The sequence below is a fragment of the Cololabis saira genome, chromosome 6, assembly GCF_033807715.1.
Source record: "Cololabis saira isolate AMF1-May2022 chromosome 6, fColSai1.1, whole genome shotgun sequence".
In the NCBI taxonomy this organism is placed as follows: domain Eukaryota; kingdom Metazoa; phylum Chordata; class Actinopteri; order Beloniformes; family Belonidae; genus Cololabis; species Cololabis saira.
In genome coordinates this window covers 127524-154383 of record NC_084592.1, presented here as the reverse complement: position 1 = coordinate 154383, position 26860 = coordinate 127524, and the positions used below count along the sequence as shown (strand labels likewise).

Here is a 26860-nt window from a genome sequence, read left to right as displayed (position 1 = left end):
ACTCCTGACGCAGTAGATAGGTACCGGCAGGCCAAGCGAGCCGCGGCTCGGGCAGTCCTGGAGGCAAAAACTCGGGTCTGGGAGGAGTTCGGGGAGGCCATGGAGGAAGACTTTCGGTCGGCCTCGAGGAAATTCTGGAGGACCGTTCGGCGCCTCAGAAGGGGGAAGCAGTACTCTGCCGGCACCGTTTATGGTGTGGGTGGGGAGCTGTTGACCTCGACTGGGGATATTGTCGGACGGTGGAAGGAATACTTCGAGGATCTCCTCAACCCGACTGACATGCCTTTCGACTGAGGAAGCAGAGAGTGGGGACTCTGGGGCGTGCTCATCCATCACCCAAGCCGAGGTCACTGAGGTAGTTCGTAAGCTCCTCAGTGGCAGGGCACCGGGGGTGGATGAGATTCGCCCTGAGTACCTCAAGTCTCTGGATGTCGTAGGGCTGTCTTGGTTGACTCTGCGACATTGCATGGAGGAAGGGGACAGTACCGCTGGAGTGGCAAACCGGGGTGGTGGTCCCTCTGTTTAAAAAGGGGGACCGGAGAGTGTGTTCCAACTATAGGGGGATCACACTTCTCAGCCTCCCCGGAAAAGTCTACGCAAGGGTACTGGAGAGGGAGATTACGGCCGATAGTCGAACCTCGGATTCAGGAGGAACAATGCGGTTTTCGTCCCGGTCGTGGAACACTGGACCAGCTTTATACCCTCTGCAGGGTGCTCGAGGGTTCATGGGAATTTGCCCAACCAGTCTACATGTGTTTTTTGGATCTGGAGAAGGCATTTGACCGTGTCCCTCGTGCCATTCTGTGGGGGGTGCTGAGTGAGTATGGAGTCCGGGTCCCTCTATCAAGGGCTGTCCGGTCTCTGTATGATCGAAGCAAGAGTTTGGTTCGCATTGCCGGCAGTAAGTCAGACTTGTTCCCGGTGCATGTTGGACTCCGGCAGGGCTGCCCTTTGTCACCGGTCCTATTCAAAATTTTTATGGACAGGATTTCTAGGCGCAGCAAGGGGCCTGAGGGGATCCGGTTTGGGAACCACAGGATTTCATCTCTGCTTTTTGCAGATGATGTTGTCCTGTTGGCTTCATCGGACCGGGACCTTCAGCATGTACTGGGGCGGTTTGAGGCCGAGTGCGACGCAGCAGGGATGAGAATCAGCACCTCCAAATCCGAGGCCATGGTTCTCCATCGGAAAAGGGTGGCATGCCTTCTCCGGGTGGGTGGAGAAGTCCTGCCTCAGGTGGAGGAGTTCAAGTATCTCGGGATCTTGTTCACGAGTGAGGGAACGATGGAGCGTGAGATTGACAGGTGGATCGGTGCAGCGTCCGCAGTTATGCGGTCGATGTACCGGACCGTCGTGGTGAAGAGGGAGCTGAGTCCAAAGGCGAAGCTCTCGATTTACCGGTCAATCTACGCACCTACCCTCACCTATGGTCATGAACTTTGGGTAGTGACCGAAAGGACAAGATTGCGGATACAAGCGGCCGAGATGAGTTTCCTCCACAGGGTGGCTGGACGCTCCCTTAGAGATAGGGTGAGGAGTTCGGTCACCCGGGAGGAGCTCGGAGTCGAGCCGCTACTCCTTCACATTGAGAGGAGTCAGCTGAGGTGGCTTGGGCATCTGTACCGGATGCCTCCTGGACGCCTCCCTAGGGAGGTGTTCCAGGCATGTCCCACCGGGAGGAGACCCCGGGGAAGACCCAGGACACGCTGGAGAGACTATGTCTCTCGGCTGGCCTGGGAACGCCTCGGACTCCCCCCGGAAAAGCTGGAGGAAGTGTCTGGGGTGAAGGAAGTCTGGGCATCCCTGCTGAGGCTGCTGCCCCCGCGACCCGGGAAAGGACAAGCGGAAGAAGATGAGTGAGATGAGTGAGTGAGTGCTAATATGCAGTTGTTGTTTATAGTGTGTGCCTGTTGTAGGCTAATTTGCCTGTGTCATTTTGTGTCACAGTTTTCACGGTGTTCGACATTTTTGGTGCTATGCACAAATGTTCAATAAACTACACCCGTCTGGAAACACTCCAAGCCTGTTCCTTCAAAATCTTGGGTTGCTACACTGCCAGTGGGGCAAGATTTATCTTCTCATTACAAGCAAAAAAATCTTGTTCCACTGGCAGATTTTTCCACTTATTTTAAGTGAAAATCTACTTGAAACAGGTGAAAATGGTTGTTTTTTAATCTTGTCTTAAATGTAATGAGATTTTTTTTTACTAAAAATTAGACATTTTAACTAGAAATAAGACAAATATCCTCGTTAAGATTTTGAGTTTTTGCAGTGTATAATAACTAGTGAAATCGATCATGTTGTTCTGATTTGCATTTGTAGTTATTCTATATGTATTAAGTAATAGAATAATCAATACAAATAGACACAGAGTAATTCCATAAATGTATTTAAAAAACAAACATTTACATTTTCCCTTGAAGCCAAGGTGTGGCGGCTGCTGTACCTTGGCTTACCCAATTGACGCCCCTGGGTGACAGCGTGAATGTGTGTGTGTGTTCCGGGTGGAGGTGACAGCGTGAATGTGTGTGTGTGTGTTCCGTGTGGAGCTGACAGCGTGAATGTGTGTGTGTTCCGTGTGGAGGTGACAGTGTGAATGTGTGTGTGTTCCGTGTGGAGGTGACAGTGTGAATGTGTGTGTGTTCCGTGTGGAGATGACAGCGTGAATGTGTGTGTGTTCCATGTGGAGGTGACAGTGTGAATGTGTGTGTGTTCCGTGTGGAGGTGACAGTGTGAATGTGTGTGTGTTCCGTGTGGAGATGACAGTGTGAATGTGTGTGTGTTCCGTGTGGAGGTGACAGTGTGAATGTGTGTGTGTTCCGTGTGGAGGTGACAGTGTGAATGTGTGTGTGTTCCGTGTGGAGGTGACAGTGTGAATGTGTGTGTGTTCCGTGTGGAGATGACAGTGTGAATGTGTGTGTGTTCCGTGTGGAGGTGACAGTGTGAATGTGTGTGTGTGTTCCGTGTGGAGATGACAGTGTGAATGTGTGTGTGTGTTCCGTGTGGAGGTGACAGTGTGAATGTGTGTGTGTTCCGTGTAGGGTTGCCACTTTTCAGAAATATTTGATTTGCATTTGTAGTTATTCTATATGTATTAAGTAATAGAATAATCAATACAAATAGACACAGAGTAATTCCATAAATGTATTTAAAAAACAAACATTTACATTTTCCCTTGAAGCCAAGGTGTGGCGGCTGCTGTACCTTGGCTTACCCAATTGACGCCCCTGGGTGACAGCGTGAATGTGTGTGTGTGTTCCGGGTGGAGGTGACAGCGTGAATGTGTGTGTGTGTTCCGTGTGGAGCTGACAGCGTGAATGTGTGTGTGTTCCGTGTGGAGGTGACAGAGTGAATGTGTGTGTATTCCGTGTGGAGGTGACAGTGCGAATGTGTGTGTGTTCCGTGTGGAGGTGACAGTGTGAATGTCTGTGTGTTCCGTGTGGAGGTGACAGTGTGAATGTGTGTGTGTTCTGTGTGGAGATGACGGCGTGAATGTGTGTGTGTTCCGTGTGGAGGTGACAGTGTGAATGTGTGTGTGTTCCGTGTGGAGATGACAGCGTGAATGTGTGTGTGTTCCGTGTGGAGGTGACAGTGTGAATGTGTGTGTGTTCCGTGTGGAGATGACAGTGTGAATGTGTGTGTGTGTTCCGTGTGGAGGTGACAGAGTGAATGTGTGTGTGTTCCGTGTAGGGTTGCCACTTTTCAGAAATATTTGATTTGCATTTGTAGTTATTCTATATGTATTAAGTAATAGAATAATCAATACAAATAGACACAGAGTAATTCCATAAATGTATTTAAAAAACAAACATTTACATTTTCCCTTGAAGCCAAGGTGTGGCGGCTGCTGTACCTTGGCTTACCCAATTGACGCCCCTGGGTGACAGCGTGAATGTGTGTGTGTGTTCCCGGGTGGAGGTGACAGTGTGAATGTGTGTGTGTGTTCCGTGTGGAGGTGACAGTGTGAATGTGTGTGTGTTCCGTGTAGGGTTGCCACTTTTCAGAAATAGAAATAAGGGACGCCCCGATTTCAGCAGCGAAGACGCCAATAAAAGGGACATCCCCAAAACTTCTAAACTGCATAGAAATACTGTATATATATTTTATGCGAAAAAAACAAAATGCTTTGATTTAAAGTTTAAAGTGCTTTAATAGCATTGAACTTGCATGACTGTGCAGCCAGCCAATCATATAGAAACTGAAATATCCTCCTATTCTATGTTTGTGTAAAAGTATGTATGGTGTATATAGTGTAAAAGATAATTTATTTCAATACTTCAACTGAAAAGGTGAAACTAATATATTACATAGTCTCATTACATGCAAAGCAATATATGTTAAACCTTTATTTGTTATACATTTGATGATTTAATTGTTTATTGATTTCATATAATATTCTAATTTTTTTAGATTTTTTATTTGGGGTTTTCATAAACTGTGAGCCATAATCATCAAAATTATAACAAATAAATGCTTGAAATATCTCACTTTGCATGTAGTGGGAAATAATATTTGTTTCACCTTTAGTTGAATTTACTACGAATGAAGTTTTGCAATATATTCAAATTTTCCGACCTCCACCTGTATATTATGACATCAATAAATAAGAGCATAATAGGTGTCTGTATTGGTTCAATACGGAACACAACTTTTAATTCCCAATTACGGAACAATTCGGTATTTCAAGGGACGGGTGGCGAGCCTAGTTCCGTGTGGAGGTGACAGTGTGAATGTGTGTGTGTTCCGTGTGGAGATGACAGTGTGAATGTGTGTGTGTTCCGTGTGGAGGTGACAGTGTGAATGTGTGTGTGTTCCGGGTGGAGGTGACAGCGCGAATGTGTGTGTGTTCCGGGTGGAGGTGACAGCGTGAATGTGTGTGTGTTCCGTGTGGAGGTGACAGCGTGAATGTGTGTGTGTGTTCCGGGTGGAGGTGACAGCGTGAATGTGTGTGTGTGTTCCGGGTGGAGGTGACAGCGTGAATGTGTGTGTGTTCCGGGTGGAATTGACAGCGTGACAACACGGAAGTGGAGCGTCTCTGGTGTCAGGAGCAGAAACCCTCGGCGGTTCCGTCCAGGTGAGTAGGCTACTGGGTTCCAGTGTTCTGGCTCGGTTCCGTCCAGGTGGGTACTGGGTTCCAGTGTTCTGGGGGTTCTGATTGCTGTTCTGCTACTGGTTTGGTCTCGGAACCAGTCAGATAGTCGACAGATCCAGACCGTTCCCTGCCGGCTTTAACTCGCTGAAGAACCGAACCGGTTGTTCTGAGGGTGGTTCCGTCCAGTTCCGCTCAGCTTCGTTCTTCACAGTTCTGGTTCTGGTTCTGGACCAAAACGCCTGCAGGACCCCAAATCTCTTCTTGGACTCTTAAGACCGGGTTGTGACGTCACAAGAGTGTCACAGCTCTGTGTGCGTGTAAAGGCTGATTTATGGTTCCGCGTTACACCAACGCAGAGCCTACGGCGTAGGGTACGCCGTCGATTTGACGCAGACCCACAATTCAGGCTCCGTCACTCCATTTCTCCGCGGTGCAGTACCCCCCGCGACCGCTAGGAGGGGGGTGCGTTCTTTTCCTGAATGGTTTATCCGACTTTTACGGTTACAGTGAATGAAAGAGATAAGGACAACTATTGTGCAAAAAAACTAAAACAAAAAAGAAATCACACATACACGAAGAAAAGAGAAAAGAGCGCTGAAAGTTCACGACTGCTTCAAACCGGAAACCGGAAATGCGTTGCAACCAATCACAGCCCTCTCGGCCTGCGTGTGGTCCGCGTCGCCTCGACACGTAGTTACAATTTTTGGAGGTGCACGTCAGCGACGGCGTGGGCTACGCCGTAGGGTATGCGTCCACGCGTCGGCGTCATTTTGACGCAGAACCATAACTCAGCCTTAACGCTTCACAAACCAGAAAGAGGCGGGCTCTGCTCTTCTAGCCAGTTTATTGCCAGGAAGGTTAGGAACAGGGTTATAGCCAAAAACAAAGAGCCAACAGCAGACTAGCAGTGCGTCCGAAATGCCATACTAAAAAGTATATACTAAAAAGTATACTTAAGTTCTGCACACTTTTGAGTAAATATCAGTAGTATGCATTAATTCGGACGTAATATTAAGAGCGCACACGTCACTTCCTGCCGTAGGTAGGGGAGGGAGTTGTTACCATGGTAACCTGTCACAGCAGCAGTAGCAGCACCACTACGCTCTTTCCCGTTTATTCTGGCCGAAACAAGATGACATTATATAATATTATTATATACGAATATTATAATATTAATATTATATAATAATATTATTATACTTATCGAGGGCCGAAGAACATAACCTCCTATCTGAAAATTTCACTTTTTTGGGAAAACACAAAAAACTGTTGTAGAATGCTATTTTGTTTTAAGGATACCTATATGGGTGGAAATAACGTACAGAAAAAGGCTGATTAGGTGCAGCCCACCTTGTGATGTCATCTAAAGTGAAAAACACCAGTCAGACAATTTTGCAGATAGGAGGTTATGTTTTTCGGCCCTCGTTATGACATATACGTATCACTTAGCAACCAAACGCAGCTGCATTGCATTGTGGGAAGTTTCTGCTCGGCTAGTGTCCATCAATCCACACTAATAAATTTCTCAAGAATGAGTATGGATAGAACATAGGCTACTATTGAGTACGTTCTAATGTTTCGGACGCACTAAAAAATCTCACATACTCATTTTGCATACTCATTAGGGTGGAAGTATGCGATTTCGGACGCAGCCTAGAACTCTCACTTCCCGGGCTAATTCCCCAACAACTAGAATAAGGACAGAATAAGGAGATGAGATAATTCAGGCTGATCTCCCCAACTTTATAACTCTCCCATATCAGGGTCGCTACACTACCCCCCCTCAAGTAAAAGTACTGTTACTTCAGAATAATATGACTCAAGTAGAAGTAAAAAATAGTCATCCAAATAATTACTTGAGTAAAAGTAAAAAAGTACTTGGTGAAAAAACTACTCAAGTACTGAGTAAATGTTGAGTAACGTCTGATTTTCTTTTTTTAACACAACCATTCAAACAGACAAAAGTACAAAATAATCATCTTCAGGCAAATTCAATCAATAAAATAATAAAATAAATCAAAATTAATAAAAGATTAAGAATAGCTTAAATTAAAATAATCTTAAAGTAAATTCAAGTACTTTAATAATAAAATAAATAAAATAATAACAGAATAAAAAATAAATTAAGCACAAGTAGCACAAAATTTCAAGCCTTTGTACTTTTTTTTTTTTTAACCAGGCTCCGCAGGCAGAACTACAACAAGCCTATGAACTCATAGAAACTGTGTGTGTGTGTGTGTGTATGTATGTATGTTTGAGTCTGTGTTTATGTGACAAAACATGCAAAAACAAACTTTTTTTTTTTACTTTTTTGTATGAAACTTTATTTCAATTCCAGAAAATACAATAACATTAAAATAAATGCCAGACATCATTCAATAATATAAAACACAAACATACATAGGCATCATAATAGTCCAAAAAATATAAAATTGTTCTCTTCACAAAAAAAACTACAATAAAGTGCAAGTAGTTCGTGACAATTACACTAAATAATAAAAGGAAGGCAGTACATTCAGATATCAGTAAACATTTCTTTTATGAGGTTGACAGTGGTATTACATTTCTTGTTATTAATCAATTGTATTGTCTCAAAATACATTTTGAAATTAACTTTAAAGGGAACTTAGGTCCATACTCAAACTGGTTAATACAACCTCCCTGTGCGCACGTCACTGCTTAATTCAGTTTAAAGTGGTACACAGGGCTCATATTTCCAAGGCAAAGTTATCCTCCATGTACCCAGATATTAGTCCATACTGTGTAAGATGTAAAGTAGCAGAAGCCTCTCTCATCCACATGTACTGGTCCTGCCCATGTCTAAACAAATACTGGATGGAAGTCTTTCATACTCTCTCTCTGGTGCTTAAAATCAGATTAGAACCAAACCCACTGACTGCCCTGTTTGGGGTCATGGAGGGAGGAAGGAAGTTAACCACTGCACAGGGGCACACTTTGTCTTTTGCCTCCCTTTTGGCTCGTCGGGCAATTCTGTTCAGGTGGAAGGATCCCTTCCCTCCTACTCGTGTACAATGGCTGGAAGACATCATGTCCTGCTTAAAACTGGAGAAAATTAGATACTCGCTTCAGCAATCAAATAAGTTCCAGAAAGTGTGGGGACCTTTTCTAGAAGCATTCCAGACCCTGTGAACTATACTTCATATTTCTTTTGTATTCCTAGTGCAGGCTTTTGATGTTAGAATGACCTCATATTGTGATTAGTAATCTGGCAGTGACATGGGAGGGATTAGTTTGGTCTGTAGTTTGTTTTTGTTACTATTTTATATTTTTTCATACTGTTTAATTGTTTTTTATATTTTGTACACTGGTGTATGCTATGATTAACATGCCCATGCCTACTCAAAATATTTGTAATGGACATTCAGCATTTCACCTTTTTTACTTTGTGAAAATTTTAATAAAAAGATCTTGAATTAAAAAAAAAGGGAATTTAGGATGGACAGGATTTGGAGAATTTTGCCTTATGAATGTGAAACTTAGCAACAAGAATCATTAAGTGGACCAGTTGTTGAATTTTGTAATTTTGGTTTTCGTAATATAGTAAGATATCTTTAGCTTTTGTGCGCAACAAAACAAAGATGTTTTAAATTGTTCTCCCCTCTCAAATTATAATCCCCATCTCTGTTAAAAAACTATTTTTGAATATTTCCAGGAAGCATGTTTATTTTTTGCTTTGTACATAGTTTGTGCTGTTTGAAAGTGAACCAGATCAGTAAATTTTAATGTTTTGGATTTTAAGAAGAGTGAATTTGCGTGATCCTTGTAACCGACATTATGAATGATCCTTATGGCTCGTTTTTGCAGCATTGATAGTGATTGTAGTGTAGATTTAGAAGTATTGCCCCAAACCTCTGCACAGTAATTTAAATATGGCAAAACCAGTGAACAATAGAGAATGTGGAGTGATTTGTGGTCCAGAATATGTTTTTCCTTATTGATTACTAAGATGCTTTTTGATAGTTCGTTTTGTACATGTTTTGAGTGAGATTTCCACTTCATTTTATCATCTATTATTACACCAAAAAACTTATTTTCATGAACTCTTTCAATATCCACACCTTCTACTTGCACCTGCACTTGATTATCCCTTTTACAATTACCAAATAACATGATTTTAGTTTTACTTAAGTTTAAGGATAATTTATTTCTGCCAAACCACCTCCTTAATTTGCACATTTCTGCAGTGATCATATCCAGTAGCCCCTTTAAATCCCCCCAGAACAAAAAAATATTTGTGTCATCGGCAAACAATACTAATTCTAATATTTTTGATACCTTCCAAATATCATTGATGTAAAGGATAAACAGTTTCGGACCCAGTACTGACCCCTGGGGAACACCACAAGCGATGTCCAAGCATGACGACGTAAACTCTCCCAACTTTACAAATTGTTTCCTGTCTCGTAAGTAACTTCTCACCCAGTACAATACTACGCCCCTGATCCCAGACCGTTCCAGTTTGTTGATTAATATGTTATAATTGATTGTGTCAAAAGCTTTTTTAAGGTCTATGAATACTCCAACTGCATACTGTTTGTGGTCTATTGCGTTTGTAATTTCCTCTATTGATTAAATTATTGCCAGTGATGTTGAGCTGTTTGATCTGAATCCGTACTGACTGTCAGAAAGTCATTTATGTTTATCTATGAATTTGTCTAGTCTGTTATTGAATAGTTTTTCAAAATTTTTTGGAATTGCGGAAGTAAAGAAACAAGCATGTAATTTGTGAAGTGGTGTCTATCCCCAGTTTTATACAGCAGTACAACTTTAGCTATTTTCATTTTGTTTGGAAATTTACCGGTTTGGAATGACAAGTTACAGATGTATGTTAGTGGTTCTGAAATCCCCTCAAAGACCTTTTTTTTTTTTTTTTTTTTTTTTTTTTTTACAATTTTCATATCAATTTCATTACAATCAGTGGAGGTTTTATATTTACATTTATTTACAATATCTATTATTTATTTTTCTTCCACTGCTGTAAGGAACATTGAGCTGGGATTTCTATCTTTAAGATTATCATTCCAATCCTCAGATGACAATAGATCAGGGATTTTTTTCTGCCAAGTTTGGTCCAACACTTACAAAAAAATTGTTAAAGCTATTAACCAGATAATCCATATTGACCTTTTTAATGTTGTTATCAATAAAATATTGAGGGTAACTCTGTTTTCTGGAGTCATTTTTGATAATACTATTTAATATGTTCCATATTCCTTTAATATTATTTTTTTTTGTTATCTAATATTTTACTATAATAATACTTCATGTGATTAAATGATCTGGACTATTTTAATAAGAAGTGGTTTACATGTATACAGTTTTAATTCAATTTGAGCTAGCTCAGTAACTCTAGATAGCTAGCATAAATGAAAATAAAGATATACTTTATTGATCCCCCAAGGGGAAATTCCAGTATCACAGCAGCATACAACAGAATCTCTAAGCTATCTAGATTTATGATACAATACCGGTGACTGATGGGGTCTCGTAGCGTAGGCTCATCCTGGTGGCTAAGGGGGTCCTGTAGCTTGTAGGGCTCGAATCAATGACTATTCTGATAATTGATTAGTTATCGACTATTGAAACGAATAGTCGACTGATCGAGTCATGAATCTCGTATTTATTAAATAGCTATTATTTAGCTCAGCTTTTAAATTTTGCATGATGTTGTTTAAATGATGTGCTGGTTCACAATAAAAGACAAGAAAGTTTCAAAAGTACATCTTTGTGAGCTAGGGAGTGAATCATACTTAAAGGAGCTGTATGTAAGAGCAATAATAAAACGAATCATAAAATGACCCCGATATGTCCACAGACATTTAAAAATCATGTTCATTTCAAATACTTGTGTCACTGACAACAGCACTCAAGCCAGGATATTCCAGTTTAAAAAGAGGAGTTGCAGCCCTCAACTGATGTTTATGTTGTCATTTTTTGTTTTGGCCTGAAGCTCCACCCTCCACCTATCTCCCAATCACCAAGTCAGTATTGTTTCGGCATCCGGGTTGCCAGCTCGGCCCTAATTATCGCAGCCATGGCAGCCTACGTTCCTGCTGCATTCTGCAGCCTACCTGGCAACCTCTGGTCGGGGGGAGGAGGGGGAGGGTACACGCCGCTCAACAATATTTTGAAAGTGACTGCAGTACCAGTTTTGGCCATTTCTTACAGACGGTTCCTTTAAACAAAAAAAACCTTCAGAACTGTATAAACTCAAATCTGCGAGAAAACCCTTCCGTATCACAACCCAGACTGCAGCTTAATCGTTTCTTGACTGGTCCTGCAACCATCTCAAAGCATTTCTCAGGTGTTTTTTCCTGGTTCCTCAGGTCCTGGATCTTGATTGTGCTGGTTACTTATTTCTCAATTGAGATGAATAAAATCTGCAGCAGCTTGTCCACAAGTATGACACCGTTGTGAACACAGCGAGACGACGACATTCAGATCTTCAATGGCTCCAGTTCCTCCAGGGATCCGCCTACTTGGCTCCTTCAGCAGGGACCAGTGGTAGGTCTAACTCAGACCAGAATCTGTTTTAATGTGTATACACAATGCTCTGGGATATTTGTTTATTGTGTCTGATGTTTGGAGTTGCAAAGGAACACAAAACTTCAGGAAAGGTATTCCATAGGAATTCCCTAGATGGAAGTTAATAGAAAATGGAAGTTAATAGAAAGTTTTTTTCTCTAATTTTTTTGCATACAAATAAACAGAAGCAGTCTAGTTAAACACATAAACTCTCCCCCACCAGTGTGCTAAATCCACCTATAACATATGATTTTGTAGAAGAACAGAAAACAGGCAGCAAAAGAAACAGCTATACCGCAATGGGCACCATGCTAGCTAGCCTCTTAAGACCACTTGAAACAAAAAGAAAAGCAAAACTAAACTATGATGTTAATATTAAACATGTTCGATTTTGTTGTAATTCTAATATGCAGAAGAAACTGTAATTACCATCGACTCAAGGAAATAGTTAGGGTCAGGGGCCTGGTTTTGGATTAGTTCTCAGGATTATTTTCTTGTCCACTGTGTCCTGCAGGTACAAAGCTCTGACTTTCACCCTCACCTTCCTGCTCTACACCAGTTTCCACCTCTCCAGGAAACCCATCAGCATTGTTAAGGTAATGCGCACAGGTCACCAGATGTTCAGTTTTGTCACGATGATTCATAGTTGCTGTCCACAGCTGAGTGTGTTGATTTTCACGCGTTTTCATGATGAAGCCATGTCCATCACGTATCAGGAGGCATTTGTTCTCTGACCACAGCTGTGAAACTTTCAGGTATAGCAACAACATTTTTATGTAGCACCTTTCTAGTCCAAGGATCACTAGTCCAGGATGGTTTTACAGTGCAGGCAGCGTTCTCTGACTGACACACGCACACATGCACACACATTTATTAAACTGAGAGATTTATTGGACTGGGATAACAGGAAATGTGGTTTCAGATTGATTTGATCTTTTCTATAAAAAAGAGAGACTTGATATTGATCTTGGATCGTAGACAATATGGGAATGAATCTACTCTGACTATTTCCCAAAACAGTGAAAGGGAGAAGGCTAACACAAAGCTAACTAACACCACCAAGACACAACAGGAGCCAGTTATAAATGGCAATAAATCAACAAGTCCTCCCTGGAACTCTCTTGGTGCGAAGCCTAAGCACTACAAATCGCCTCCCTCAGATCTGAGAAGACTAGGGATGGGAATTGATAAGATTTTTCCGATTCCATTTTCGATTCTGCTTAAAGCGACACTACGTAACTTTTCCACCTTAATATCATATTTCCAGAGTCATTGTGATGGTACATCAACTTCCAACAGGTTTAATGACACCTCTGTCATGGTCTGAGGGAGTCTGTATCACCTTCACTGGCACTATGTAACTTTGAGGAGCATGGTAGGAACCCTGCCACACTAAAAAACTACAAATCGTTACGACTTTGACTGCTTTACGGCATACGTCACTTCCCCCTCCTTCCCGATTCGCAGTCGAGACGAAAATGGGCGGGGCGTGGAGCTCAGAGCTCCGCAGAAGCTGTTGCTGTGTTATGGCTGCAGCAGCTCCACATAACAGACGTGGGGAAAAGACCCTAATGGTTTAACTTTTCAACGGTTTCCTGCTCGGAGGCAGAACCACGCAGGCCAAGTATCTGATATAACAAAGTAAAAGAGTGAAAGAGTCGTCGGCTTGCTTTGGATCGCGGCTGTAACGACCAAACACACAGTAAAGCATGATTTATGGTTCTGCGTTAAATCAACGCAGGCCCACGGCGTAGGGTACGTGGCGACGCGCAACGTACGGTGCGTGTCGCCGCGTACCCTACGCCGTTGGCTCTGCGTCGATTTAACGCAGAACCATAAACAGCCTTAAACCACAAACACTCACACAGACGGGCGTCGGATCAAAACACGGGTTTTATTCCCCACTTCTCCAACTAAACGCAGTTGCTGGCCAGCTCTCTGCGGAGCAATTAACCCCAATCTTCAGATAAAACTAGTTTGTTGAGGAAAAAATATTAACTCTATTTGTAGCTGCAGAGGAAAAAAATAATCTCACGAGGAAAACAAAAATATTGCTCACGCCTCTTCAACATAATATAGCAGTCAAAAAAAAGAAAAGAGAAGTAAGAGGGATACAAAACATGTACTGTATGTTGTACTATTATACAAATTTATTGAAACACATGGCTCTTCAGGGATTCAGGGATCTCTTAGGGATTTCATATGGATCCAGACCGTTAATAATCATTATTTTCTCCATATACTGCTCCCTGGCTTCCTTGTTTAAGGTATCCCGGTAAATTCCAGTTCCTTTCCAGCAGTTTAACATCTTTTTTTTGCGTTCCTTCTGTTCACTTGGTGAAACAGAAAAGCGTCCTGTCTTCTCTCATCAAAACAAATGCACGCGACGGGACAGGATCTTTCCGGCAGTACGCGCTGGTGCTCATGGGAAACGTAGTGTTCTTTCTGGTAAAACACTACCGATTTTGTCCACAAGATGCCGCCAAACTCAGAAAAGCTGAAAGTTACGTTGTGCTGCTTTAACAATTCGATTCTTTATCGATTCTCTTATCGATTCTCATTTAGAAAAAAGGAGAAGAAACAATTTTAGTATCAACTTTGTTTTATATCTTTGAACAAAAAAATACAAGTGAGGTCTTAAGACCTCAGCCTCAGGCTCCTCGATGGTGTGCCCACAAAATTATTTGTAATATAAAATATGTATTTAATATGAAATAAATATTCTTCTGTAGAAATGAACTAAATACAACAAATTATTTTGTGGCAATTACACAAGAATGTCCTGATACATGTTCAACACCACAAACGTAGTCACTGCTCGGTGACATTCATCTATTCTGGCCTGGGTCATGCCCAGGGTTGCCACCCGTCCCTTAAAATACGGAATCTTTACTTAATTTGGAATTAAAATTTGCATTCCGTATTGAACCAATACGGACATATATTATGCTCTTATTTATTGATGTCATAATATACAGGTGAAGGTTGAAATATTTTAATATATTGAAAAACTTAATTTGTAGTAAATTCAACTAATTTGTTATAATGTTGGTGATTATGACTCACAGTTTATGAAACCCCAAGTAAAAAATTAGAATATTATATGAAATAAATAAATAATTTAATCATCAAAATTATAAAAAATAAATGTTTAACATATCTTTCTTTGCATGTAATGAGACTATGTAATGTATTAGTTTCGCCTTTTAAGTTTAATTATTGAAATAAATTAACTTTTACACCATATTCTAATTGTCCGACCATCACCTGTAGCTATATTATACATCTGGGCTGATGTGGATAAACAAGCAGCAGCATAGGAGGCTATTTCAGTTGCTATATGATTGGCTGTCTGTACCTTCATGCAAGTTCAATGCTATTAAAGCACTTTAAATTTTAAATCAAAGCGTTTTGTTTTTTCATATAAAATAAATACATTTCTATTCACTTTAGAAGTTTTGGGGATGTCCCTTTTTTTTGGCTCCTGCGCTGCTGAAATCGGGGCATCCCTTATTTCTATTTCTGAAAGGTGGCAACCCTAGTGGTAGATGGGGCCTAGTTGGGGCGGCAGTAGCTCAGGTGGTAGAGCGGGTCGTCCAATGATCAGAAGGTCGGAGGTTCGAATCCCGCTCTATCCCAGTTGCTGTCGTAGTGTCCTTGGGCAAGACACCTTACCCAGCTTGCCCCGTGTGAATGTGTATGAATGTTGGTGGTGGTCGGAGGGGCCGTTTGGCGCGGAATGGCAGCCACGCTTCTGTCAGTCTGCCCCAGGGCAGCTGTGGCTACAAATTGTAGCTTACCACCACCAGTGAGAATGTTTATGAATGAATAATGATCTAAGTGTAGCACTTTGAGATTCATTGAATGGAAAGTGCATTACAAGTTAAATCCATTATTATTATTATTATTATAGATGCTCTTTAACTTCTCCCATAGATGAGCTGATGCGCTGCCGCTGCAGCTGTGTCAGGAGCGTGCTCCGCTGTCCGCCGGAGTGCGCCCGGCACGTCCACGTGGCCGAGCACGCAGCTCTTCTAAAGCATGAATTATGGTTCTGCGTTAAATCGACGCAGTGCCTACGGCGTAGGGTACGCAGCGACGCGCGCTGTACGGTGCGTGTTGCCACGTACCCTACGCCATAGGCTCTGTGTTGGTGTAACGTGGAACCATAAATCAGCCTTACCACACGCTGGCTGAGTCCGCACTCCCAGTGCATCAGCCGGCCGAACCCTAACAGTTCCCCCCCTTTGTTGAAATGTCCACATTGCAAGTATTATCGCCCTGTTGTCATCCTTTTTGGTAAAATGTAACCAAACTTTCGAGCGTTTATGCCGCTTTGTCCCTGTGTTTTCCTGCTGGGTGCGAATACGCACGTTGCGCAACATGCGTATTCGCACGTTGCGCGAAGGGAATCGTTTGCGAAAAAGGCAAACGATTCCAAGGAATTGAAACACTAGGAACCCATCCCTAGAGAAGACAGAACCCAGCACCAGCTAACTTTGGATTGCATCCAGTAGCCTGCACTACCATCGCACAGGAATGACTCTTCAACCTGGTACCCAGGTCCAGGCTGTGATGTCAATATTAACATTGTTCTGCCCCAGGAAAAGTCTGGGCCCCATGGAGTTCAATCAGCTTTCTCTATCCCTCTGATGATAGGTAACAGAAAACGTATGATACTGGTGAGAAATGAAAAGAGTTCAATTAAATCTGCCAATCTGTTGAGTATAGCGTGTCATCCTCGAAACTAACCAGTGTCTCCTGTTAAGGATTTACATTTAGCACTTTTAAATATCAGGGGCTTCATTTATAAAAGAGTGTGTAGGATCCATACTAAAAGTGCACGTAAACCCAAAAGCCGAAAATAGCGAGCGCAAAAAAAAATCTGGATATATAAAACCGTGTGCACGCACATCTGCACGCAATGTTCGCTTTGTAAATCACATTCCAGCTGGAAGGTTGCGCAGTTGAATTCGCCTCATATCCCGCCCTCTACACGCCCACTTTCTACCATAAATGGGCAATGCAAACTACATGATGACTGTATTTGCATATAAATGAGCCTGCTGAGCATGCAAAGCAGCTTCCTGCAGCCTGTTTCTGCTGTGCGTCAGGATGAATGAGACGTGTCGAGCCGGGCAACCGTGCCGGTGCCACTAAATTTCAAGGAGACTGAGATCGAGATGTTGTGGATGAGGTGCAGGCCAGGAAAACCACATTATTTGGTGGTCACAGTAATGGCATCACTAACAAAAATAAAGCGAGTGAGGTGCCTGCCAGAATCAGAAAGCGTTATATAAACGATAACACCTGTGCATTATTCACCCAGGGTTTTACACCATCACCAACCCTTCCCTTAGTTCTAGTTGATGACCTTGTTAACAGTTTCAGTTCCAATGTTATGACTGTTATTGACTGCGTTTACATGCAGTCAATAACCCTTTTGAAACTGGAATATTAGCAATAACCAGGTTTTGCACGGCCATGTAAACACCATTAACCCCTTTGAATACCCGGATTTTGCTCATATTCTGGTTTTTAAAAACCCGAATATGACCCCAGGGTTACTCCTTTTAAAACCCGAATATTTGGTCATGTATACCCCTAACGGGATATCCCGATCAAAAGAAACATGAATTTGTTTACTACGCATGCTCTTCGCAAGGAATCTTGGTTTTTTGAGTCCAGGAAGTACTTATAAACATGGCGAAACGCAAGACCATGCCACACTTTTGGAGTGAGGATGAGATTAACCATTTTATAAATGTAATGAAGGATATGAACATTTTGGCATTTGTAGATGGTAGAAAGTACTGGGATAGCGAGATTTACAAGAAGGTGAGCGAAAAGTTGCGCAAAGCAGCATTTGTTTTGAATTTGGACACAGGAGGAAGAAGCGGAAATGACGGGAATTGCGTCATGATGTTCTCTGCGCGTCGCTGGTTTGATCGAGATATCCCAAATGATTAATTGCCATGTATACAGGGATAACCCTGTTTGCTCACGCATGTAAACGGAATATTCCGAATATTTCAGTAACCGTGACCTTAACCCGAATTTTGACTGCATGTAAACGTAGTCACTGATTCTATTGCCCCAATTTAGACCCAAGTTCTGTCAGGGAGGAAAAAGTCACCCTGGAGAAACGCCACACTGGTTAAAGCACAGAGAAGGGGTATGTAGACAAGCAGAACGTAGGTGGCGCAAAAATAAAATTCAGGTATATTACAACATTTATAAAGAGAGTCTTTCGCATCTATAACCAGAAACTGAAGAATGCAAGGCAATCATAGAAACAGTAATAATACTCGCACACTGTTTTCTGTGGTAGACAGAGTGACAAACCCCACAGCCTCAATTCCCCCTGAACTGCCGTCTGAAAAGGCATGCAATGACTTTGCTGCCTTTTTCACAAACACAATATTACAGATAAGACAAGCAATGTGCAGCTGCAGATCAGGAATGATAATACTTGTACCTTCCCATCCTCTAGTCAATCTCGAACATTTCAGCCTCTTAGATTATATAACCCTAACGGAAACGGTTTCAAAATTAAAGCCCACAACATGCTGTCTTGAAATTCTGCCTTCAAACTTTTTTAAAACTGTTTTTAACTTTATAGCTCCGGATGTACTGTAGATAATAAATACCTCTTCTAAAAAAAATCAAATCTGCCATTTTTGGGGAAAATCAATGAAAAGGTCGTTTTCCAGTAAATTCATGCTTTTATGATGCAAAACAATCTTTTTAACGCATTTCAGCCTGGATTTCGGCCACAGCACTGAGACTGTGCTCATCAAAGTCTTAAATGATATTCATCTGAATAATGATGCATGCAAATCCTCTGTTCTGGTATTGTGGTGGCAAAAATTGTTGTTCAAAAAGAATGTCAGGATACCTCAGCTGTCTTTCGGAAGTTTAATGAAAAGAGGAAGAACATTCAATTGAATGGAGTCACACAGAGCAACCGGTCACATGAACCGTCTGTCCGGAGTGAGCTGAGGAAGATTAGAGACAAGTTATTTTATACGCAGGGAGCTGGAAAAGACAAAACATCACCCATCACCCTGGCAACTGTGCCAGGTTCTGTGTCAAAGGAACATGACCTCGGCATAGGAATGAAAACAGGCAACAGACAGTGGACAAAATTTTCCATTACAGTATCACTGGATCTCAGTGCTGCATTTGACACAGTTGATCATAACATACTACTCAGCAGATTGGAAAATTGGGTGGGACTTACCGGCACTGTGCTTCATTGGTTCACATCTTACTTGCATGATAGGGCCTTTTTTTGTGTCAATTGGAAACCATGAGTCTAAGAGAACCAAGATCACATGTGGGGTTCCTCAAGGGTCCATTCTCAGACCGCGTCTGTTCAACATCTATATGTTACTCCTAGCTCAGATTATGGAGCATCACAACATTTCCTACCATACTTATGCCGATGACACAAAACTCTATATTTCAGTGTCACCACATGACTACAGGTCCCCTGATCTCATTGTGTAACTGTATTCACCAAATGAGTGGATGTGCCAGAACTTTCTCCAACTAAATGCAGAAAAGACAGAGGTGATCATTTTTGGCCCTAAAAATGAAAGGGAAAAGATCAGCGCTCACCTTGGCTCCATGTCATTGACAGCTACAAATCAAGCCAGAAATCTTGGTGTAATTATTGACTCAGACCTGAACTTCACTAAAGTTTATCACTAAATCTGCCTATTACCACCTAAAAAACATTGCTAGAATTAAGGGGTTACTGTCTAAACAAGACATGGAAAAACGTATCCATGCATTCATTTTCAGTAGGTTGGATTATTGCAATGGCATCTTTACAGGCCTTAACAAGAAATCAATCAGGCAGCTGCAGCTGATCCAGAACGCTGCCGCCAGAGTCCTTACAAACACCAGGAAACTGCGCCATATCACACTGGTCATGAAATCGCTACACTGGCATCCGGTGAGTCAAAGGATAGAGTTTAAAATCTTACTGCTGGTCTACAAAGACCTGAATGGTCTTGGACCAAAATACATGGTTGATCTGTTAGTTCCTATGAAGCTCCCAGACCCCTGAGGTTCATCTGGATCTGTTAGTTCCTATGAAGCTCCCAGACCCCTGAGGTTCATCTGGATCTGTTAGTTCATATGAAGCTCCCAGACCCCTGAGGTTCATCTGGATCTGTTAGTTCCCTATGAAGCTCCCAGACCCCTGAGGTTCATCTGGATCTGGTTTGTTGTGTGTCCCAAGAACCAGAACCAAGCAAGGTGAGGCAGCGTTCAGATATTCTGCTCCTCACCGGTGGAACAAACTTCCTGTAGACCTGAGGTCTGCTCCAACTGTCAGCTCCTTCAAATCAGGCCTAAAAACATTACTGTTTACTGAAGCGTACTCCTAAATGAAATACTTACCTGCTGTACTTTTGTTACGCCCGCAAACTTAATAACAGCCCACAAACGTAATACAAATCTGCAGCTTTGAATGTAATAATCCCACAAATATAATAAATTTCCCACAAATGTAATAAAATTTGCCTACTGCAGACGTAATACTGAATTTCCTGCAAATGTAATAACCATTACATTTGCAGGAAATTATTACATATGTGGGAAGGTGAAAATCTGTAAATTTAATAACTTGGGTGGCGCAGTGGGTTAAGCAGCGGCTCATATACTGAGGCTACAGTCCTCCTCCTGCAGCGGTCGCAGGTTCGAATCCCGGCCTGCGCACCTTTGCTGCGCGTCTTCCCCGTTCTCTCTCTCTCTACCCCTTTCCAATCTGCACTCAATAAAGGGCCACTAGAGCCCAAAAAAAAAAAAATGTAATAACTTCCCACAAATGTAATATGAGACAAAATAATTAGGGCCCGAGCACTGACAGTGCGAAGGCCCTATTGTATCTTTAGGAGTTGTTCTCGTTTTTATTTTCCTTCCGACGAAAGGAGGGCCTTTTTGTCCCCCTAAACGGGCCCCAAAAGTCACCAAATTTTGCACGCAAGCCAGGCCTGACAAAAAATTTGATATTTAATGGTTTGCATTAATGGGCATGGCCTAATGGCTCAACAGCGCCCCCTAGAGTGCCTCAAGCCCCACAATACGGTTTGACGTACATGCACGAAAATCGGTACACACCTGTATCATGTCGCAACTTAAAGAAAGGTCTCTTGGCGCCATGGCCGAAACCGAACAGGAAGTCGGCCATTTTACATTAATCGTGTAATTTATGCCATTTCTTCGGCTGCCCGAACCGTAACGTGCACCCAGGTGTGTTATACATCAAAATGTGCGTCTCGATCCTGCAACGATGAGCATTACTTTTCTCAGTCAAAAGCGTTACCGTGGCAACGATAGACGCCAAAAAGCGCGCCCCCCCTTCATCTGATTGGTCCATATTTGATAGTTCTTACTTTCTGCCATAACCTTTGAATGGTTTGACATAAAGACTTGTGCGTGGTGTCATCGGACTCGGTATTGAGTATAATATTGGTGCAAATTAGCCCCGCCCCTTCTTCTTATTGGTCGATATTTGATAGTCCATATTTTCTGCCATAACTTTTGAATGGTTTGATATAGAGAGTCGTGGCTGGTGTCATCCGCTAAATGTCCAGGCCTGAAGAATCTACATACAAGTCATACAAGTGTTTCCACTGCAGCACGCTTGAACGTGCACAAGGGTGCGAGGGCCCGGTCATCGCTGCTTGCAGCTTTAATTATCTTTGTGGTTGTTGTTGTTTGTTCTTTCTTCTTTTAATGAGGGAGAAGGTGTAGATGTCATTTTGAGGATTTCAACAAGATCATAATTTTTTTGGTGGAAAAATATTATTCAAAGAGAAACATTTGAATACATTAAAGGAATCTAAAATTATAATTTATTTTAATAAAAAAGATAACATAATTGCGATAATCACAATCGTTTTAATACAATTATTATTACTATTATTATTATATTTTATTATTTCTTTTGATTATTTCTTCCCCATATACACACGTTTTAACAGTATAATGCAACTCTTTCCTTGATTTAATTCATGAATTTCATTAATTTTTGTTGAATTTATTTTTGATGCTTTGGCAATATTGTTGTGATATACTATTGAAGCAAGCTCTGAACTCTTACTTATGTAAGGCTGGTGTAGAGTTAAGCCTTACCTTATTAAACCTTTTTGGGGTCATGAGTAGGATAAACACGGGGACAACTTCTGCTGAGTTCCAGTGTACTTTAATGTCCCTCAACAGTGTAGGATTTTAGAACATCAACACAGCACCTAGTGCCGTACTGTGGGGTATCACTCCACATCTAAAACAGACTAATCACTACAGATAAAGTGACTAGTGTCATTATAATCCCTGATTTACATCAGAATATAAAAAATATATTTATAAAATAATGAACCCTGAATTACCAAATTAACCTTCTTAACAAAAATAAATCGAAAGTTACGCCTGTAACTACGGTTCTATGAGTCCCGGATGACCGCCAGGCGGTGCTGTAAGCACTGGATATCTTCCCTCGCGCATGCGCATGTCGAGTACAATACCAACAATGTCACGTCACCCGTGACCCCTGCATGACCCCCGGAAGGGTATATCTTCCGGCGTCAGCATGGGATCGACTCCTAGAATCTTCTCGCGAGAGCACGAGGATTCGGAGTGACCGGCAGGCCGGGACTCATAGAACCGTAGTTACAGGCGTAACTTTCGTTCTATTTCGTCCCTACTGACCGCCAGACAGTGCTGTAAGCACTGGATGACGAATACCAACAATGTCACGTAGGATCCCGGTCACATACCTCACTGACCAGGGGCAGAAGGACCCGGGAGTAGAACCACGCCCAATGGTTGGGGAGTAGCGACATTGATCCGGTAAAACCTGGAGAACGTGTCTGGCGACGTCCATGAAGTCGCGGTGCAGATGTCCTCCAGAGGCACCCCCTGCAGGGCAGCCAAGAAGCTGCGACGCTTCTGGTCGAGTGGCACCTCACCCCCACTGGTAAGGGGCGGCCACTGGCCCTGTAGGCGTGCTCGACGGTGTCCACCACCCAGTGGGACGGCGCTGTCCAGAAACAGCACGCCCCCTGTCGGGGCCACCATGGCAGAGAACAAGCTGCTCTGACCGTCGCACAGGCACGGTAACATAAGCAGCAAGGGCCCGTACGGGGCACAAAGGGCTTGGCCCACTCTCTGCAGGACCTAGGGCAGGAACGCCACGTTCGGCCACAACGTAGCCCCTGAGCTGACTGACAGGGCATGTAACTCACCGACTCGCCGATGTCATGGCGAGGAGAAAAGCTATCTCCATAGAGAGCCACTTCAGGCCCACCCGGGCCAAGGGCCCAAAAGGGCGGAGAAGAGAGGGCACCTAGCACCATGGGCAGGTCCCACACTGCTCGGGGGTTTATATTCATGTTTATGTTCTGGTTCTCTGGAAAGCGTCTAGAGACAACATCTGTTGTATTAGACGCTTTCTCTTTCCCTGAGAAAGAGAAACCAGCCGGTGGCACCCCACGGTGGCATTCTCAACCAGGGCATGTTGCGATGAAATGACCGCCACATACACCCTTAAAGTGGACTGAGCACGGCCACCATCCAGGAGGGACCGAAAGGAACCCCAGGATCGTGGCCACGGGGCAAAGAACAGGGTCCTCTGCCCCGTCTGCACATCAGGCAGAGAATCTCCCCCACTCGCACTCATACCAGAGGCGGGTGGGAGGCACATGGGCATTCGAGATGCCAGCCCTGACGGGTTCAGGACAGCTTGACAACAATGGGTCGGGCGCCGCAGCGGCCAGACTCAGAGCCAAAAGCGACGGGGTCGGGGTGCAAAACCTGAATCCCCGGCTGGAAAAGACGGTCCCTCTGGGGGGCGTTATGTTGTGTCGCAGCAGAGCCTCCGCAGCAGTGGAAACTATGTTTCCCCGGTCGGAAGGGGGCCACCAAGAGGAGCCCGTGAGCCCTCTGGAGGACCCTCTGCAAAGGCGGCTTGCGCCGGGAGAGGAAGTCCGTCACCCGGGTCCTGTCTCCAGGCAGGAACATCGCCCGAAGGCCGGGCAGGCGAGGAGCTGTCCACGCTAGGAGGCCCCGGGACACCTGCAGCAGCTGTGCAGAGTCGGGGCCCCCTCTGGTGGCCGATCAAGGAACAGTGGACACTCTGTCCGACCGACCCGGCACGTGCCTCCCCCACAGGAGTTGCAAAGAATGTTAGTGTGAAGTGCAGAGCCCAGAGCTCCAGCACGTTGATGTGGCGCGTGCGGACCCGGGAGGACTACTGATGACAGCCTCCCGGCAGGGAGAGGACAGCACCTAAGGGCACACCCCTCAGCCGGAATGTCCCGCCTTTCCAGGGTGCAAGGGTATAGACACACACCCGCGAAACCCTGACCAGCCTGCGCCCGTGCCTCTTGGCATCCAGGCGAGGCTGTCCAGCCACATTGCAGGGGGCGTAGCGACAGCAGGCCCAAAGGTATAAGAGGGGCAAGGGTTGCCATCACGCACCTGGTGAAAAAAAATCCGCGGTGACAGGGAGAGCCCGCACAGGAGCAGCCTGAACCGACAACGGTGGCCCCGGTAGGCGAACCCCCGGAACTACCGGTGACGTGCCGCGACCGGCACGTGAAACAAGCGCCCTGTAGGTCCACAGTTGCAAACCACTTCCTCCTGACCAACGCAGAGCATCCGCTGTGGTCAAGCCTCCGGAAGGGCAGGACCTTCATGTATTCGTCGAGGTCCCTCAGGTCCAAGATGGGACGACGTCCGTCGTCTCTCTTGCTGACGAGAAAGTAGCTCAAGTAGAACCCCCAGGCCGCGGCGGGGGGTCCACCGGCATGATGGCGCTCTTGGCCAGTAGGGCGGGCAACACCTGAGCCCGAGCTGGAATGTTTGCCGGGTCTCTGACGATGGTCATCTCAACCCGGCCGGAGGTAGGAGGCCGGTGTCGGAACTGCAATACGTACCCCTGGGCTAGGGTGGAAACCACCCGGGCCCCAATGAGCAGGCAGCCCAGTAACCGAGCTGCTGCCGGAAAAGTAGCTGACGACCGGCTCCGTGGCCTTAGCGCCGTCTCCCCCGGGCCCTGGACGTCCCGGGGGGGCGACGGTCGGGATCAACGCCCCGACGCTGGTGGGACGGTCCGCGCACAGGGGGGCGAAAGTCACCAGCAGGCTGACTCACAGACCGCTGAAAGCCGCGCCGGCCGCCGTGAGCAGGCGGCCGGGGGCGAGGCCCGGGGGCCGGTGAAGGGCCTCCCGGTGTACAGGAAGCGGCCGCACCCCTGTGAAGGTACACCAGCCGCTGCCTGGTCTCATCGGCCAGGGCGGTGCGGTTCAAAGCTTCCAGGGCAGTTGCCCCAAACAGCTCCCCCGGTTCTGCCGGTGCCTGACGAAGAACCCTACGAGCAGTCTCCGTCAGGGGTGACTGCGCCAGTCAGACATGACGGCGCGTGTGCACCAGGGTGGACATCAGCCGCCCCAGTTCCCTCGTTTGGGAGGCAAAAGCCTGTAGGGATATGTCACACATGTCCTGTGTGGAATCATCCACCTGTGCATCCTGCAGGGAGGTGGAGAGAGCCAGTAGCAGATGAGAAAGGGTGTTCCCCAGCCGGCCGATGCGTGCCGCTGTTTCATAAGCCTTACAAATATGCCCATCAGTAACCCTACTCCGGGTAGAGGGGCACTTGGGATCTGGCTTCAGAGCCTCATCAGGAGCCACTATCAGTGCTGCAATGGAGGGCTCGATGGGGGGGGGCATGTGGTGGGGACCAGCCACAGCAGCGTCCTCCATCGCCGTCAGAGCACGGTCATCAGCCGGCTGTGACATCTCTCCAGCATGAGTGCAGCTCCCTCAAAATAATCCGACGAAGACGGAATGTGAATTCCACCGGAGAAGGATTGCGCCTGTGGAAGGCGCTAGAGGCCACCTCCGCACGCGGTGCATCCGGCTGCAAGTGTGCCAGGGCAGTGCGGATAAGGCTCTGCACGGAGGAACAAACCGTCCCCTCCCGAGAGCTCTGGGCAGATGAGTGCGAGGAGAACCCCGAGCGCTGTGAGGCCGGGTCCCCTGATGACACGTTGAAGTGGCTCGCCGAGGCTGCAATGGAGATGGCGTCCTCCGGCAGCGGCGGTGGCGACCCCAGAGCAAACTCTGGCATGGCAGGTTCCACCTGGCCAGTACCAGGTTGCAGATTGAGGAGGGGCGCCTTCATCTGCTCCATGTCGGCAGCCAAGCGATCTACCTTCGAGGAGAGCTGGCTCGTCATCCGCCGTCGTTTGGGGGCCCCCACCACTCTCTTTGCCGATCGCTTCAGAGAAGACCCCGGCTGAGATGAGGGGAGGCTGGCCGACGGCCCCGGCTGCTCGGGGCCGAGGCACGACACGCAGAGGTCCTGGTCATCCGCAGGGTCCAGGGCGGCCATGCACCCTGGGCATGAACGCTCCATCACAGCGACCGGTGGGAGAGGGAGCGGACACGCTGCCGTCGCCACGGATGTGCTGGCACGAGAGAGGAGCGGACACGCTGCCGTTCACACGAATGTGTCGGTGGGAGCGGTCACGCTGCCGTCACCACGGATGTGCCGGTGGGAGAGGGGAGCGGACGCGCTGCAGTCACCATGTAGGTGTCGGTGGGAGTGGAAACGCTGCCGTCACCACAGCGAGCACGCTGCCGTCACCACCAATATGCTGGCGGGAGAGGGGAGCGGCCACGCTACCGTCAGCACGGATGTGTCAGTGGGAGAGGGGAGCAGAAACGCTGCCGTCACCACAGCGAGCACGCTGCCATCACCGCCAATATGCAGGCGGGAGAGGGGAGGGCCACGCTTCCGTCAGCACAGATGTGTCAGTGGGAGAGGGGATCGGAAACGCTGCCGTCACCACAGCGAGCACGCTGCCGTCACCGCCAATATGCAGGCGGGAGAGGGGAGGGCCACGCTACCGTCAACACCGTCACATTAATAAGTGGGGAGAGGAAGCGAAACGCTGTCTCCCTGCGCAGATTGTGATTAGGTGTCAGGCGCAGCTTGACAGCTTACCTTCTGTCAGCTGTGGGGGGCGGGGCGGGGAGACGCCGCCGCCGCAACCCGACACCATCAATACCGCGCCGGCCACAGCTCCTCGGAGGACGAAAAAAAATCGTTACTCCTACCTGAATGGCACGAAGCTGCACAGAGGCCGGCGGGTTTTTAGGGAGGAAAGGAAGAAGCTTCACAAAGCTCCTATTTCCGTCCTGTAC

General features: G+C 45.5%; 1 protein-coding gene across 3 annotated transcripts in view; it reads left to right on the top strand.

Annotated features, from left to right (window-relative positions):
- Window positions 1-4819: 4819 nt before the first annotated feature.
- Window positions 4820-26860, top strand: part of slc37a1 (solute carrier family 37 member 1) — a 120303-nt gene continuing 98262 nt past the window's right edge. The window contains exons 1-3 of one of the 3 annotated variants that reach the window (XM_061722988.1): window positions 4820-5074; window positions 11440-11617; window positions 12153-12234. In XM_061722988.1, the coding sequence (XP_061578972.1) occupies window positions 11562-11617; window positions 12153-12234 (138 nt within the window). In that variant the 5' untranslated portion in view covers window positions 4820-5074; window positions 11440-11561. The remainder of the gene's footprint in view (window positions 5075-11439; window positions 11618-12152; window positions 12235-26860) is intronic. The other 2 variants (XM_061722987.1, XM_061722986.1) reach the window with 2 other exon arrangements.